Below are 18,312 nucleotides of genomic sequence, written 5' to 3' on the forward strand. Positions count from 1 at the left end.
TGTTAGTATGACAAGAGTCTGTGCCTCACCACACGTCACTGATACCCAGCAGCTGAAGGTGATCACCAAGCTCAGGGAGCCCAGCTAAAGTGCATCCACCATGAATGGCCCACCCACCAGAAGAGAAAATTAGGTTCTAATGAAGATAAACAGAATAACTAGATCTACATTGAAGCCACTGTCTACAAACCGCTTTGACCATTGATGGAGCCTACAGTGACTCTCAAAGTTCTGCAGTGTGGTGATGTTAACCTACGAGAGGACTCTCAAAGAAACCATCATCTGACTGAGGAACAATGTGGTTGTTGTTTGTGCTATGATTAGCTTCTGTGCTATTAGAATGTTTCTGAAGAAGTTGTGGAACTTTTTCTTGACGAAATGCATTAAGCAATTTATTTAGACACCTTGGGTTATACCCCTAGTATTTATCCAGACCAGCTCCATCTGTGGATGTCATCTCCCAGCCTGCGTTTGCCATGAGCCATTGACTACTCAATTGCTAAACAGCGACTGTACGGACTATACAGTATCATCTCCATTATGTGGTACCTACAGTGGTTGTAATTATAGTGGCCATTTCAATATCCTTACAAATGGGGTCTCCACTTCATCCCAAGGGATCCTATTCTATTGTCATGTACATTATCTTTTTTTTTTTTTTAAATATCAAACAGTTTTATAATTCTACACAACCAAGCCCTTTATATGGGGGTAATTCCAAGTTGATCGCAGCAGGAATTTTTTTAGCAGTTGGGCAAAACCATGTGCACTGCAGGGGGGAGGCGGGCAGATATAACATTTGCAGAGAGAGTTAGATTTGGGTGGGTTATATTGTTTCTGTGCAGGGTAAATACTGGCTGCTTTATTTTTATACTGCAATTTAGATTGCAGATTGAATTTACCACACCCAAATCTAACTCTCTCTGCACATATTATATCTGCCCCCCCTGCAGTGCACATGGTTTTGCCCAACTGCTAAAAAATTTCCTGCTGCGATCAACTTGGAATTACCCCCATAGATATTTATATTGGTATTCCCTTCTTGCGTTTTGCTCCATTCTGCATGCTAAACAGCTTTGCTACCTTACTGCTATCACTTCAGGCTTCAGAAGTGTCACATATATTATTTTTACAAATGATTATTTTCTAATAGAACGGTATCAGGTACCATTATCTATACTTTATACATTTTATTACAATAATTAGAACAAATACACTTTCATTGTAGACATCTCCAAGTCTATTAAGACCATAGATAAATGTTCTCAGTCTGTCCATGCTCCAAGAGATCCTCTGAGTATGAAGACCAGCAGCTCCCATCCTGAGGTTATAACATGTAGTATGCAATGGGCATTGTCTTTGTATGAGGATCTGTGTGTGTTCAATTCCCATATGAACTCTGTAGTTATCACCAGACCAATCCAATAAATGTCTGTAAGAGAAGAATAGTGCATTATAACAGAGATATAGATTGTGACGGCAGATAAGAACCACTTGGCCCATCTAGTATGCCAGTGTCCACACATACACACTAGGGTTAATTTTTGTTGGAGCCAATTAACCCACCAGTATATTTTTGGAGTGTGGGAGGAAGCCGGAGTACCCAGAGGAAACCCACGCAAGTACTGGGAGAATATACAAACCCCACACAGTTAGGGCCGTAGTGGGAATCGAACCCATGACCTCTGTGCTGAAAGGCAGTAATAGCTAACCATTACACTATCATACTGCCCAAATTTAGGGGGACATTTACTAATCAGTGATAAGAGCGGAGAAGTGAGCCAGTGGAGAAGTTGCCTCATCAACCAATCAGCAGCTCTGTATCATTTTATAGTATGCAAATTATAGATGGTTATATAAAAAAATATTATATTTTTATATAACCAGCATTTTACCAGCACTGTATTACGTAACTATAACTGTTGCTCAGCATATTGTTGGAACAGAACTATATAAAGCCAAACATACACCTTTAATACCTAACCAATGTGGGACTGTGTATTCTCTACTATGGCTTTATTTATGCTTATCTAGCAACGACAAATACAGCTTTTAACAAATCCTCTGGAGAGGGATAACAGTTATTAACCAGCAGGACTCTTATAAAAATACTGTGCTAAAAGTATTAATATACCGGTATATATGTCATATATTGCAACCAAAGTCCAATTGGCGAGAGCTCGTATTAATATCCATTAATTGCCTTTCAGTCTTGATTGTCTTGGTACCATGATGGTTTTATGGGTTATTCTTTGTTTTTAATAGTTTAATAAAGGTATATATATTTTTATCAAATCAGCAGCCTTGACTAAATTATATTTATCATTGCATCTATTAGTGCGCTCACATTTTTTTATATAATTTTTTGGACCTTGTGTCCTATATTTGAGGGTATCCAGAACCTCTTTGTGTGAGCCGCCATCCTAGATTACATTATTCTCAATTGATATATATAAAATTCAGCGCCCACTTTTTTACCCCTTTTTTTAAATTATAGATGGTACTTCAGTGCTGATTGGTTGCCATGGGCAACTTCTCCACTGGCTCACTTCTCCGCTCTTATCACTGCTTAGTAAATGTCCCCCTAAGTATCATGTTGTTTTTTTAAAGAAATGAAAGAATTTGGTAGCGATTTATGAGGGATAAAATCACTTCAAAGAAATATTCAATAAATGAGTGAGAAGAGGAAGCTAAAAGGCAAGAGGGGCAAACAAGATGGGTTTTGCAAGGGAAAGGGCATAAAGTGCCAACATGTGTTAATTGTAGTTGTATGGCATGTTAATTATTTAGTGGAGCATGAGTGATTGACACTTACCCTGTCCAGCTCATGGTCTTATAGTACGTTCGGGACTCTGGGGGAAATTCCATCCGTTACTAAACTTGAGAAAGGAGACGTTGTGAGATAATCGGGCAAGGCAGGGATGAGGAAATGCATGACTAAGGGGTAGATGACCTAAGCACTGAAAAGATTGGAGAAGTGAGCCAGTGCAGAAGTTGCCCATGGCAACCAATCAGCTGCTCTGTATAATTTTAAAGTATGCAAATTATAAATGTTACTTCAATGCTGATTGGTTGCCATGGCCAACTTCTCCACTGGCTCACTTCTCTCTTTTCACTGCTTAGTACATCTCTCCCTAACTTACAAGTGATAGGTTGAGGAAAAGAAGAATTGAGTTACAATAACAATGTACTGCATTCTTCTGATGGTACTCTTTGAGGCTTTCAGCAGGCAGATTTCAATCACATAGACGACTTACGTATGCAATGCTGGTAATGTGGTAGTTGGGCCAGTCACATGGTGCACTGCCTGGGGGAATCCACCCATTTGTCCCATGGAGTTTAAAGGCATTTGCGGCCACATTGGGTATCCAACTCCTGGCTGTAGTGTAGGTGGTCCTGGAGGGGTATAGTGGTGGTGGTGATGCACAGAAGATGGCCGGATCTTCTCTGCTCTCAGTACTACAGGGCTGGCATAGTGAGGGTCCTTAAAAGACACCAACCATCAATCAGAAATGTTTTTAAGTACTAAACATTGCAGGCTATTAATTCTCAAGTTATTGGTGATATCACTTAAGCAGTTCAAGATCAATATTTAAAAGCTTCTACTTTCCACAACTAATACATCTAATATTTTATAAGGCATTTCCTGACCAATGTTCAGAATCTTAGCTATAATGAATGCGCCATTGGTTCCTAGTGAATGGATCGGCTGACTTTTCTCTGAAATTCTTTATTTGTACGTGGTTAAACATAATAGGGAAACATTACATGAACACATGGGACAGGTGGCCATAAGATCCAACGTCCAGCAGAAACCGCAGATTTTAAAATAAACAGCGAGATTAATCAAAAAAGAAAGAACAATAACAATCAAGTATGAGATTCGGGGGGGGGGGGAAGGGGAGAAGGGAAAGGGGGACGGGGGGGGGGGGGGAACCACGGTATAATCTATTTACAGTACATATCCTGGAAATAGTAAGATCGGGAGAAAGAGGGAGAGGGAGGTCAAGGGAGAGACGAGAGAAGATAAGAAAGAGAGAAGGAAGAGAGAGAGAGAAAAGAGAAGAAGAGGAGGGAGGCATGAAGGAGGAGCAGTAGGCAATGCCCATGGGTCTGCGGAAGGAACTAGGAGCAAGAGGGGGGGGGGGGCGGCAATCTACGTTCAGCAGCGAGCCAGGGGGCCCAGACCTGCTCAAAAATGTGACCCCGGTCGTGGAGATAATATGTAATCTTTTCCATTGACGCAATATGCCAAATTTTAGTTTTAAGGGACGGGAGAGAGGGCGGAGAGGGGTTCTTCCAGTTAAGAGCTATCAGCGACTTCGCCGCCGTTAGAATATGTGTGGCCAGTTTTTGGGAGGATTTATTAAGCATCGGGGGTAACACAGCGAGGGTAACACAGCAAAAAGATCCAGGGATCTTTCAGCACGGGGGAATCCAAAAGCGAATTAAGGAGGGAGTGGACTAGGTTCCAAAAGGAAGCGATGGACGGGCAGGTCCACCATATGTGCAGCATAGTGCCTCTAGACCCGCAGTTCCTCCAGCAATTAGGGGAGGAAGACGGAAAGAGTTTGTTAAGTCTGTCAGGAGTGTAGTACCAACGGTAGTAAATTTTGTAGGCCGTCTCCTTAAAAGCAGTAGCAATAGAGCATTTAGCAATCCCCAGTCTCATGTCCTCCCAATCCTCACTTTCTGGGGGAGGCCCAAGATCACGCTCCCATGCGAGCTTGTGGGGCCGGGAGGAGGGAAGGGAAGAATCTAGTAAAAGGGAGTAAAGTTGGGAGATTAAGCCTTTGGAGAGGTGAGAGTTAATGCATAAACTTTCAAAGAGGGTGAGGAAACGAAGCAAGGCGGAGGAGGGCAGAGAACCTAGAAAGTAGCGGATTTGTAGAAATTGGAAGGGATTAAGTGGGTACGAAGGGGTCTTCTGTTGGAGGTCAGGTAGGGACAGCCATTGACCCCGATTGCCAAAATTAGTTGGGAATTTGAAGCCCAGCGTTATCCATGAACGAAATCTCGTAATTGAAAATCCAGGAGGAAACATAGGGTTCTACCAGATAGGGGTCAAGGGCGAGGGGGTAGTGGTAAGACCCATCTTCAGGGAGAGGGAGTCCCAAATTTAAGGTTAAATTTAATAGTGGGGAGAAGTTTGGGGGTCGGGAGGTAGAGGGCAGACCCCATAAGGGGGTCAGGTCCGAGAGGCTAACGAGGGCTGCCTCAATATCCAACCAGGATACAGATCCCGGAGGAGCATAAGAGGTGACAATATGGGATAGGTGAGAGGCTCGATAGTAGAGTTTGATATCAGGAAGACCCCTACCACCAGCGGAGGTTGGCCGTTTCAGGGTATTGGCGGCGATGCGGGGGGTCTGTGGTTCCAGATAAAACGCACAAGGGCTCGTTGGATAGTGCGAAGAAAGGAGGCCGGGACTGCCACCGGGAGGGTCTAGAAAAGGTAAAGCCATTTGGGGACTATGGTCATTTTAACCGCTATGATCCTGCCCAGCCACGAAATAAAAAGACTGTTCCAGGATGTCAGGTCAGCGAGTGTGTTGGTGAGGAGGGGTGGAAAGTTTTCCCGGAAGAGAGAGTCATAGCGGGAGGTCAAATAAATCCCCAAATATTTAATCTTTGTGGGCTGCCATTTAAAATTAAAGTTGGCGCGAAGGGACTCAGCCTCTCGGTGAGGGACATGAAGCAGCATAGCCTCGGACTTGGAATAGTTGATCTTGTACCCTGATATAAGGCTGTAAGAATGCAGGACTGAAAATAAGTTTGGGAGTGAGATAAGGGGTTGGGTCAGAGAAAGTAGAATGTCATCAGCGAAGAGGGAGATTTTAGGATCGATACGGCCTATTTGTATACCGTGTATATCTGGATGAGCTCTAATTTGAGAAGCGAGGGGCTCAATAATGAGGGCAAATATTAGCGGTGAGAGGGGGCATCCCTGACATGTACCATTTGAAATGCTGACCGGAGCAGACGGGACGCCATTGATTAAGACTGTGGCAGAAAGGGCGGAGTATAGTGCCAGGACACCAGTGAGAAAGCCACCAGACAAGCCATAGGCCTCCAGGGCGGCCCTCAGGAAACTCCAGGAGATCTGGTCAAATGCCTTTTCAGCATCTAAGGAGAGCATGATAGTGGGGGATCTCCTGGAGTTCGAGATATGTATAAGATCAATAGCACGTCTGGTGTTATCTCTCGCTTGACGGCCCGGGATAAACCCCACCTGGTCGTAATGGACAAGGGAAGGGAGGTACGGGTTAAGGCGGTTGGCTAGGATCTTAGCGAAGATTTTCAAGTCCAAGTTCAAGAGAGATATAGGGCGGTAGCTAGCGCAGTTAAGGGTATCCTTGCCTTCCTTAGGGATCACCACAATTCTAGCCTTCAACATCTCAGGGGGAAAGGGGTCGCCATGGACAATCCTATTAAACAGGGACTGAAGGTGGGGGGAGAGAAGATCGGAAACATTTTTGTAGTAAAGAGCTGTGAACCCACCCGGGCCCGGGGATTTACCAATTTTTTGCATGAGTATAGTCTGAGCAATTTCTTCCACCGAGATTTCACTGTTAAGATGGTCCATGGCGTCCTGAGGCAATCTAGGCAAGTTAGAAGCAGAAAGAAAGTGAGAGACTAGGTCGGAGTGGGGCAGAGGGGAAGAACCAGGTGAGGGGGGTGGAAGGTTGTACAGGTCAGCGTAATAGGATTGGAAGGCAGCCCTGATGGCGGTGGGGTCTTGAACAAGCTGATTGAGAGAGTTTCTGACAGAGATAATATTAGTTTTGGCTCTCGTGGAACGGAGTCGTGCCGCTAGGATCTTGTCCGCCTTGTCTCCTTTCTCGTAAAAAGACTGGCGAAGCCACTTAAGACGTTTGGCCACCCGTCTGGAGAGAAGGAGATCAAGTTCTGCCTTAACAGTACGGAGTTCAGACAAGACAGCCTGGTCGGAGGACACCTTATGCTGGGTCTCAAGTGTGTGGAGTTTAATAGAGAGTTTGTTAAACTGGGTGAGGGATTGCTTTTTGGTTTTTGAGGCCAGGCTGATAACGTGCCCACGAAGAACTGCCTTGTGTGCCAGCCAGAGAGTGGACCTAGAAATGTCAGGGGTATCGTTCAGGGTAAAATAGTCGGAGATCGTGTCCCGAAGATGGGAACGTATCTCCGGGTTGTGAAGGAGGGAGTCGTTAAGACGCCATGTCATGGGGCGGGGGCGTGAGATCAGACCCGAGAGATCGCAGGAGATAGGGGCATGATCAGACCAGATCAATGGGTGAATATGGGCATCGTGGAGATTTAAGGCGAGATCGTGGCTGAGCAGGACCATATCAATGCGGGAGTAGGAATTATGAGGAGCAGAATAAAAGGTATAGTCACGAGCAGAGGGATCTTTTATCCTCCAGAAGTCATAGAGAAGCTGGGATCGCATGAGACGGAGGAGGGATCTGGAGCGGAGGGAGTCCGATGGGGAAGCAGTGGGGGGAGAGGGTTTAAAACAGAGTTAAAGTCCCCAGCAAGTATGAGGTCGCCTTGCCGGACTCGAGTAAGGAGAGTATCTAGCTTTGCAAAGAATCGTTCCTGTCGTTGGTTAGGGGCATAGACGTTGGCTAGGGTACAGAGTTTGTTATTAAGTTTCCCCACCAAGACAATAAACCGGCCATCCTTGTCGGCATGAGAATCTAGAAGCTCAAAGGTGAGGTGGCGGGCAAATAAAATCGCAACCCCCCGTTTATTAGCCGAATGGTCACAGGCATGGAAAGAATCAGGGTATGGTTTACATTGCAGCGTAGGATGGGAGTTATGTAGGAAGTGAGTCTCCTGGAGAAATACCAGGTCGCCTTTATGGAGTTTAAGGGAGGCAAAGAGCTTACCTCTCTTTTGAGGTCTATTCAAGCCCTTCACATTAAAGGATAGTACCCGGAGACCCATGGGTAAGCAGCAAAGAGGTAGGCAGAATAGAAAGAGCGGAGAGCACTGAAAGTAGAGGAAGGAGGAAGAGAGACAGAGAAGAAGGATATAAAGCGAGAGACAACGTGGTCAGAAGGGAGGGAGGAAGGAAAGGAAACCGGGGGTGAAGGGAGGGTGGTTGGTCATCCGGCAGTAGGGGCCAGGACTGATAGTGCTGACAGGGGGAAGGGATACTAGGTGTCGGGAGGGCACCTAGGTCAGCAAGAGGGCTCAAAGCCCTAAGGGGGCGCGGCATGGGGTCCAGATAATGGATCACAAACCACATAGCGAGGGGTAGGAAGCAAACCTCCCCTGGGAGGACCTGAGGGAAAAAGCTGGAAAGAAAACAGGGACAAAGAACAGATGGAGCGCCAGCTCCAGAAAGGAAGGGAGGGGCAGAGAAAAAACAGAATATCAGTTTTCAGCATATTAACATGTCAACAGTGTAACATTTTAACAAGAGGTAACAACGAAACAGTCGAGAATCAACTAGGGGGCTGGGAAATCAGGATACGGGAGATCTAAAGTGAAACAACTCCCCGGGTAGGGGAGTGCGACCAGGAAAGGTCGACATAATTATATAGAGAAGGAATTAAATTAGAGAGCTGAAAGTCCATCAGGGAACTGGAGGTGGAGCTGGGGAGGCCGCAGAAGTTGGGACCGTAAACCACTCAGATCGAGGGGGCTGAAGCGGGTCCCGCTGTGTCCGCGGCGGCAGGCGTTGAGTAGGAGTATCCTGTTCGGCGGTGTGGATACCCAGCTTGGAGAGCAGCGTTTGAGCCTCGGGTAGATTCTTGGCCATGAGGAGCTTCCCTTGGTGCCAAACCAGGATACGGAAAGGGAAACCCCAGCGGTATTTAACATTATGACGGGAGAGCAGGGAAGTGACGGGTTTAAAGTCTCTACGTTTGGCCAGGGTGAGCGGGGATAAGTCCTGAAAAATCGGCAGGGGGGTATTCTGGAAAGTCACAGACCCCAGCCGTCGGGCCTCTCTCATAATGGCCTCCTTCGCAGTGAAGTAGTGCAGTCGGAGGATGACATCCCTGGGCTGGGAGGAGTCTTGAGAGCAAGGTCGCAGGGCTCGATGCACTCGATCTAGGAGAAGATGTTCTTCAGGGGTGTCAGGTGACAGGTGGGCAAAGAGGCGCTTAAGGTAAAGGTCAAGGTGGGCCGCCTCGACCTCCTCAGGAATACCCCAGATCCTCAGGTTGTTTCTCCTCGCCCTATTGTCTTGGTCCTCATGCTCCTGCCGCAAGTGGGCAACATCTTGGCGGAGTTGATGGAAGTCGGTCTCGACCGTTTGCTGGAACGACACCACCTCTTCCACTCGTCGTTCAAGTTGATCGGTTCTGGAGCCAATGTCGGCAATATCGGATTTCAGGGAGTGGAGAGCCTGGACAGAGGTTTTAACATCCCGCATCTCCTTAACGAGGGAGAGAAAGTCCCTGCGGGTTAGGGGTGTGAGGTCGTCGTTTTCGGCCTCCGAGTCGGAGGGACCATGGGGGGGTTCAGGAGCATCAGGCCTGCTCTTGGCCGGGGTGCTCTTTTTAGTAAGGAATGGTGTGAGGTCGGACCCCTGTGACTTTTTGCCACCCCTGGGCTTCGTGAACATATGAGAAAGGGGGTGGACAGCAGGGTGGGAAGTAGAGATGGCGCTCCAGCAGTAAGGCTCAGGACCAGGGGGGGTAAGGCGGGGGCCCTAGAGAGGCGTCATGACGCGGCCAGCCGAGCAAGGCGGCCGGAGCAGGTTCGGGGAGTCTCGGCAGAGAGGGCAGCCCACGTGGTCCCGGAGAGGAGCCAGACAGTCAGAGGTCGTAGAAGGCAGGGCTCTCTGGAGGTCCACCCCTGTTTAGGAACCGCGGAGATGAGCCCCGGGCACGGACCAGCCAGTGACTGGAACAGCACCTGGACCAGGCAGCAGGGTAAGGGGCGTCTGTGCTTAGTAGCAGTAATGCCCCCCCCCCCCCCCGGGGACCGGGAGCTGCAGGAGGCTGCAGGGAGGTGCAGGAGCGTGCAGGGCCAGAGAGGGAGCCGAGGCCCCCAGGCAGAGTATAATGTGGGCTCCGGAGGGCTGCAGCGGGGGGACCCCCAACGTGGGGTGCTGATCCGCAGGAGCGACAGAGAGGCGCAGGCCATCAGGGGGAGGGGGAAGGCAGAGCCCTCCAAACAGCGGGAGCACAGGGGGATGGGGTCCGGCCAAGTAATCTAGGTAGGGCCGGTGCAATAGTAGAGGCCCACGGAGCCAGCCCCAGGACAAGAGCTCAGGAGGGACGGGCTGTTGCTTCCCTCGGCGCTCCAACCAGGGCCCCCAGCGGCAGGCGCCCACAGGGAGGGAGTGTAAGGCCGCAGTGGGGAGAGAAACGTCTCCGGGCAGAAGGGCGGCTCACCTCTGCTCTATGCGGCGTCACCCGGGCCGTGCGTCTCCCGCAGCTCCCCCCGGCTCACAAGGTCAAAGATGGCCGCCGCCGCGACTCCGGACTCCCCGCGGCCGCGTTCGGCCGCTCCTCCAGCCCCCCCCCCCCCCGAGCACCACCAGCCACAGCGGTCCCGAAGAAGGGGGTCCGGGCACAGACGGCAGGGCGTGGGCCCCCGGCAGGCTCTCCACAGGCAGGTACAGTAGGCGGCTGGCAGCGCCGGACCGAAATCGAGGCCCCGGCGTCTGGATGGTGGACAGGCCGCAATCCGCAGGAGCCAGGAAACCGGCTCCCCGATTCTGCGGCGCTGGTCCACCTCGGAGAGGGGGATCACAGGAGAGCAGGGGCCAATGTTTAGGAGGGATATAGGGCACGAGGGGAGAGGCACGGAGGAATTATCTCCCCAGCTGCAGTGGAGCTCCCCGTTCGTGCTGCCAGTCCCCGGCTGACTTTTCTTGGATATTGCTTCAGCTCAGGAAATGTCCCTTTAAGCCTGACAAGTAGCATAAGAGAAAAGCAATGTATATAAATCAAATAGCTTAAGGGCCTAATTCAAGGTTGAATGCAAAACAAATTTTCCTCTTAATGGGCAAAACCATGTGCAGTGCAGGTGGGGCAGATGTAACGTACAGGGGGCCTAATTCAGATCTGATCACTGCTGTGCATTTTCGCACAGCGGGGCAATCGGATCCGAACTGCACATGCATATGCACCGCAATGCGCCGGCACGTCGGACGACCACAACGGGCTTCGCCGGTCAGTGACGAGATGGTGCGAAGGATCCATTCGCCCAGGCGTTCGCAAGGTGACAGGAAGAGGCCGTTTGTGGGTGGCAACTGACCATTTTCAGGGAGTGTCAGGAAAAACGCAGGCAGTCTCAAGCGTATTCAGGGAGGGTGTCTGACGTCAGCTCTGGCCCCGATCAGAAGGATTCAATCGCACTGGAAGAGTAAGTCCTGGGCTGCGCAGAGACTGCACAAACTGATTTTTGTGCAGCTCTGCAACACATGCAATCGCACACTTTCACAGCGATTTTACCCTCCCTCTGTAGGCAGCGACTATTTGATCGCAGGGCAGTAAAAAACGCAGCCCAGCGATCAGATCTGAATTAGGCCCAGAGAGAGTTAGATTTGGGTGAGGTGTGTTCAAACTGAAATCTAAATTGCAGTGTAAAAATAAAGCAGCCAGTATTTACCCTGCACTGAAACAATATAACCCACCCAAATCTAAGTCTCTCTGTACATGTTATATCTGCCCCACCTGCAGTGCACATGGTTTTGCCCATTAGAGGAAAATGTTGTTTTGCAATCAACCTTGAATTAGGCTCTGAGAACGGCATTTGGTAATCTGTAATCAGGTGACAATAAAGCATAGTTTAATGTAAGCAGGTTATATATGCCAATATATTGGATAATGCCAAGTAAAGTAAATTGCCAGTGTTACTTGTTGTGACTGAGGTTGCGCTGGAGGTGCGTTCCCTGCAGGCTGCGACAAACCCATAGGGGGCAGTGCTTTCAGCATCATGTTCTGCATAATAATCTGGTGCATCTGGGCATTCTGCATAAGCATCATCTCCACCATATCTGCAAGAGAAAGAAAACAAAACATAAGACATGCTGGGATTTGTGGTCCCACAACATTTGGAAAATCACAGGTTGCCCAAGTATGATTGGGAAGAAGCATCAACCAGTGTGTTGAAACAGAGAAAAGAGCAGTGATGAATTCATGAATCATTTTGGGTGGGGGGACATCACAGGAGTGCAAATGGCGAAAGGACAATGGGGGTCATTCCGACCCGATCGCTCGCTGCACTTGTTCGCAGCGCAGTGATCGGGCCGGAACTGCGCATGCGCCGAAGGCCGTCGTTCCCTTGCAATCGCCTCTGCCTGATCGACAGGCAGAGGCGGTCGCTGGGCGGGAGGGGAGCGGCACGGCGGCATTTGCCCACCGTTTTGGGGGCGCGGTCAGACCATGCAGGGGGTGGGCCGCAGCGGCTGTGAGACGTCACACGCAGCCGCTGCAACCAGGGGCAGCGACGAGCAACTCCCGGTCAGCCACAGAAGCTGCGCTGGCCGGGAGTTACTCAACAAGTACAAAAGCATCACCGCTGTGCAATGCTTTTGTACTTGTGTGTGTGTGTGGGGGGGGGGGGGGGGGGCGGACAGACATGCAGGGCGGGCTAGCCCTGTGCTGGGCATCCCCCCGCATGTCTGGGAGCATGATCGTAGCTGTGCTAAATTTAGCACAGCTACGATCAACTCGGAATGACCCCCAATGGGAGATAAGGAAGTGTATGTGTTACAATATATCAATAATCTTTGTCACAACTATTTCTTGGCTCTGAGTGGAATAGCACAAACTCATCATACAGTACTACTAGCTGTTACACCGACATTTGTAGAGAATTACATTGGATGTGTTGCTGCATGTTGGTTATTGCCTACGGAATATATTTGGTGTATTATGCATGTTATTAATACTGTTACATTTTGGCTATTTATACAGTAAATATTTTCAGGGCCTGATTTAGAGTCGCACGTAATAATGTCGATGCCACATGCACGTGGCTGATGGTATCAGTCTGCACATGTGTCCGAGTCGCACTGCTCACTCGGCACAAAGGGCCTGATTCTGTTCTGTAAGGTATTGCACAGTCACAGGGAAGCAACTGTGCAAAATCGTACAAAGGACCTGATTCAGCTTTGCAAAACTGCAACTAGCTAGAATCGCATGTTGGGGGCTGCCCATCATGCTAATGGCCACACGATCGCATTGCTGAATAAGGGAAACCCCCTGCCTGTGAAGGCAATCGGGCTGCCATTTTCCCCTTTGCAGCGGATGAGTGTGATGTCACGTGACCTCCCCGGACCCACCCCCGGTTTTGCCACCATGCTACATCACCGCCCCCGTAACACTGTGTTGCCGCCCTGAAAACTCCTCTCTCTGTAAAACAGGCAAAGGCGTTGGCATCAGTGCAATGCGAACGCATTTCCCGGTTCGCGCATGCCTAAAACGGGGCCCCCAAATGCCACAGCATGTCAATCAATCAAATCAAATGGGAGCTGCAAGAAATATTGCAGGATCCATTCTACACATGTGCACAATGGGTCTTGCTCATATGCAGACCCCCAAAAATGTGATTTGTACGTGAACCATTGAGTTTACGTACAAATCTGAATCAGGCCCAAAGATCGAAATTGCTATAGAGAGATTTAATTTTGGTGACCGTTTCTTGGTGGTAACAGTGTGGTGTGTTAAGACGATGGTGCATCTTACTGTGCGCAGCGGCAGCTTAGTGCCGCAGCTGGTGGGCATCACATTAAGTAAACCATCGGCTGAGGCATTAGCGTATAGAGGTTGCAGCAACTGCCACAAAAGATGCCTTAGTGTCTCCAGACAGAATGTCCAACTTACCTTCTTTAATGCTCCCTGAGCGCGGTGGCTGATAGGCTTGTGGAGAAGGGATCTGCGTGATGAGTGGCTGCTGGGGTAACTGCTGAATTATTGTTGCTGGCTGCTGGGGTAACTGTAAGAAAACACACATATATAGTACCTGAATGTATGATTTATTTTGTGCAATGTATGTAACCTACCCTATACCCCCCCTTAGAGCGAGGGCTACTAGCTTACAATAAGTGGCTCCACCCAAGTATGTGTGACTGGGCATTCAGCATATGGGCCTACTTGGGAATTCCCTGAAACCCTAACATGAGTTCACATTAACCCTATATGATGCCTAGTGCATGCTTGTAATATACCACCTTAGACTGGTCCGGGGTTCTGTTCCTCAGCAATCAAATTTTTATTACATATTCACAAATGTACATTCAATATTATTTGTATATTTAACCACTTAACTAGCGATTCCCCCCCCCCCCCCCAAAAAAAAAAGCTCAGAAAATGTTTGTTTGTTTTTATGAGTGAATTAGGTGAAGAACATGAATTTAACCTTATCCAAAATGTTTTGTTTTGTTTTTTTCTTTAAAACTTTTCCCCCTCAAACATCGCAACATCGGATGGGAAGATCGGTAACATTGCAACATTACTTTTTACACCCCAGACAGCAGCTGGCAGGTAAACAGGAGGGGATGTGGGGGAAGGGGGGGGGGGGGGGGGTGGCTTGGGGGGTTGGTTTACACTTTCCCAGCCGCTACTATTGTCTGCAGCCGCTGGGTGGTGGGGTTCTGCTGTGCTGACCGATCGGCAGCACGGCAAACACTGGGGAATGGTGCAGGAAGGTAGAGGGATCTTTACCGGTCCCTCTGTGAGCAGCAGCGGAGGTAAGTTTCTCTTTCCTGCAGCTGTTAACACTCTTTATCTGACTGGTCGCATCCTGTGCGACCAGGTCAGATAAAACACTTGCTGGTATGGTCGCATCTGATGCGACCATGCCAGGCAAGTGGTTAAACAACATTTAACAGTCAGCATGCAAATATAACATTCCACTAAATATGTGGATATACTGAAGTAGAGTTTATTTCTCAAGCCTATGATATATACATACTGTATAATCACCTCTCAGGCTCAGTACATCCAGACATTTTAACATTAATTTACATGTTTCAACACTTGTATTAGATAGGTATATAACATTGCATATAAACCGGTACTCTGTCAGTAACACTAACTAAAATAGCCTATTTTAACCAGTTCACTGTGCCCGGTCTCAAATACTTGTCCAAAGCTACCGGCGGACCGGCGATGTGTCATTTCCAGGGGGACCGGACGACACGGCCGGATACCGGGCAGCGATGTCTGAGCTGGCGGGAGCAATCCACTGTACACTAAGGTATTTAAACACTGTTATATTTCACTGTTATTTATCCTGACGACAGGGCTGTGACCTCGAAACGTTGATGTCCACAATAAAGTCACTGCACTTGACTTGTTAAAAACGAAGACTCCGAGTACCGCCCGTTTGAATCTCTATTATACTGGGCTGCAACTCTGTGGGAGGGCACCGGTAGCAAGTAAGTTGGCTACTAAGGGTCTTCGAGTGCCGGGTCGTTTTGCAACATATATATATATAGTAGGTTTGCAAATTGTGTGCTTTTAATATCCTGTTAGTCTGATGAAAGGCTGTGAATGTACTCCAATTATTAGCTGAGGTATAGCTCCGATAGTCACTCTGTATAAACTGAAGTATATCTATAGCTGTCTCTGTTATATTCTATGTTGTCCTTGTTAAGGAACACTGGGGGTCATTCCAAGTTGATCGCTCGCTAGCAGTTTTTAGCAGCCATGCAAACGCAGTGCCGCCGCCCACTGGGGAGTGTATTTTCGCTTTGCAGAAGTGCGAACGCTTGTGCAACAGAGCGCCTGCAAAATCGTTTTGTGCAAAACAAGACCAGCCCTGTAGTTACTCTTCGTGTGCGTTGATTCTAACGACGGAGGGACGGCTTTTGACGTCACACACCCGCCCAGCGAACGCCCAGCCATGCCTGCGTTTTTTCTGCCACGTCTGCGTTTTTCTAAACACTCCCTGAAAACGGTAAGTTGACACCCAGAAACGCCCACTTCATGTCAATCTTTCTGCGGTCGGCCGTGCGACTGGAATGTTCGTTACACTCTGTGCAAACCCACGATGCTCATTGTACCGGTACGACGCACCTGCACATTGCGGTGCATACACATGTGCAGAAATGCTGATTTTTAGCCTGATCGCTGCGCTACGAATAACGGCAGCTAGCGGTCCACTCGGAATGACCTCCACTGTGTCAACTTCTGGGTTAGCTTTGCCGAAGGAAAGTTAATGCATTACCAATCTTGGCCACAAGATGGGGATGTAGTATAACAAATGCAGATATTTGAAATGTAATTATCACGGGGGTAATTCCAAGCAGCAGGAAATTTTTTAGCAGTTGGGCAAAACCATGTGCACTGCAGGAGGGGCAGATATAACATGTGCAGAGAGAGTTAGATTTGGGTGGGGTGTGTTCAATCTGCAATCTAAATTGCAGTGTAAAAATAAAGCAGCCAGTATTTACCCTGCACAGAAACAAAATAACCCACCCAAATCTAATTCTTTCTGCACATGTTATATCTGCCCCCCCCCCTGCAGTGCACATGGTTTTGCCCAACTGCTAAAAAATTTCCTGCTGCGATCAACTTGGAATTACCCCCAACTGGCCACAAGCCTCCTCTACCCCTAATAGGCCCTACACACTGGCCGATTTGTTAGAAAGATATGAACGACCTCGTTCATAAATGAACGAGAACTCGTTCATATCTTTCAGTGTGGAGGCTGCAGCGATGAACGATGCGCGGCCCCGCGCTCGTTCATCGCTGGTCCCCCGTCGGCTGTGCATGCAGGCCAATATGGACGATCTCGTCCATATTTGCCTGCACTTCAATGCAGCCGGGTGACGGGGGGAGTGAAGTAACTTCACTCCCCCCGTCACTGCCCCCCCCCTGCCGCCGGGTCGCTTGTCGCCCGTATCCGCCGTCGGGCAGCTCGGCGGCGGGTCAGCCAGTGTGTAGGGCCCTTAAGGTTTACTACTGAAGGTTACATATTGTAGTATATACCATTAGGATTAGGAAGACTATGTAATTTTTCCCCCCAATACAGGTATATTATAATACCATATACTAATCACCATTTATTGAATACTGCATGTCAACTATGCCGACAGATAATGCAAATATTACATAATTTACAATGATAAATGTATCGCATAACTTACCCATTTATGACTGTAAATTATGTCATGTCTACACTATATGCCTGCGTAGCTGACATGCAGTCATACAGTAGTATTCAAAGAATAGTGATTAACATACAGTATTTGTGTAAAAAAAAATAAAAAAAAATATATATATATACTAGGTGCTTCATCGTGCCCTACGGGCGCTCTTCACACCGTCGCAAGGGGCTACGCCCCCTTAACCCTTGCATGCCTTTCTGGGGTTCAATATTTGTATTATATGGAGTATTACCTGCATTCCTTTGTTAGTGGTTAAATATTGCACAATGAAAGGGCGTGCGATGGTGAAGGAGGCGCAGCCCCTTGCGACGGCGTGAACAGCACCTGCAGGGCACAATGTACAGAATGTAACGGGTGCCGGGGGGACTGCGGATGGTGTCTGTAGATGCTGCGGGTGGAGGGGGGGTGGAAGTGGGGGTGGGGCCCGGTTGGGGAAGGGTCGGGAGGTGCTGCGGGTGGGGGAGGGGCAGAGGAGTTGGGGATGCAGATGGGGGAGGGGTCCGGAGGCACTGCAGGTGGGGGAGGGGCAGGGGTGCCACGGGTGGGAGAGGGGCAGGTGTGGGGATGTTATGGATGGGTGAAGGGTTCTGGAGGTGCTGTGGGATAGGAAGGGGCGGGAGTGCCGGGGTTGGGGTAGGGGTCCGCAGGCGCCATGGGTAGGGGAGGGGCAGGTACGGGTGGTGCGGCGGATGGGGAAGGAGGTCCGGAGGTGCTGCAGGTGGTGGAGGGGCAGGTGCAGGGGTGCCATTGGTGGGGGAGGGGTGGGTGGGGGGGAACGCGGATGGAGGAGGGTGTCTGCAGATGCTGCGGGTGGAGGGGGGCAGGTGTGGGGGGAGACATATAAGGGGGGTGAATGGTGGAGGGGCCTGGAGGTGCTGTGGGTGGTGAAGAGGCGGAGGAGTGGGAGCCGTGGGTGGTGTAGGGGGTCTGGAGGCACAGCGTGTGGGGGAGGGGTGGAGTGCTGCATGTGGTGGAGGGGGAGGTGTGCATTGGGGAGAGGTCTGGAGGCGCTGCGGGTACTGTACCTGCCAAAAAGGTAGTTGGAGGGTATGCAGTAACAGGGCCGGGACAGGGGTGACAGGGTCTGAACAGGATTGACGGGGCCAGGACAGGGGTGACAGGGTCAGAACAGGGGTGACGGGGACAGGGGTGACGGGGCCAGGACAGGGGCGACGGGGCCAGGACAGAAATGACAGGGACAGGATAGGGGTGACAGGGCCAGGGTAGGGCCGGCAGGACCAGGACAG

The 18,312-nt window shown here is 49.4% G+C and overlaps 1 protein-coding gene across 2 annotated transcripts in view; it reads right to left on the bottom strand.

Moving 5' to 3' along the window:
• Window positions 1–994: 994 nt before the first annotated feature.
• Window positions 995–18,312, bottom strand: part of C7H21orf58 (chromosome 7 C21orf58 homolog) — a 49,498-nt gene continuing 32,180 nt past the window's right edge. The window contains exons 6-10 of one of the 2 annotated variants that reach the window (XM_063932261.1): window positions 13,776–13,887; window positions 11,805–11,944; window positions 3,258–3,484; window positions 2,816–2,874; window positions 995–1,432 (exon numbers count right to left, since the gene is read on the bottom strand). In XM_063932261.1, the coding sequence (XP_063788331.1) occupies window positions 2,826–2,874; window positions 3,258–3,484; window positions 11,805–11,944; window positions 13,776–13,887 (528 nt within the window). In that variant the 3' untranslated portion in view covers window positions 995–1,432; window positions 2,816–2,825. Of the gene's footprint in view, window positions 1,433–2,815; window positions 2,880–3,257; window positions 3,485–11,804; window positions 11,945–13,775; window positions 13,888–18,312 lie in introns of both variants that reach the window. The other variant, XM_063932262.1, reaches the window with a different exon arrangement.

Source organism: Pseudophryne corroboree, chromosome 7 (assembly GCF_028390025.1).
Source record: "Pseudophryne corroboree isolate aPseCor3 chromosome 7, aPseCor3.hap2, whole genome shotgun sequence".
Taxonomy (NCBI): domain Eukaryota; kingdom Metazoa; phylum Chordata; class Amphibia; order Anura; family Myobatrachidae; genus Pseudophryne; species Pseudophryne corroboree.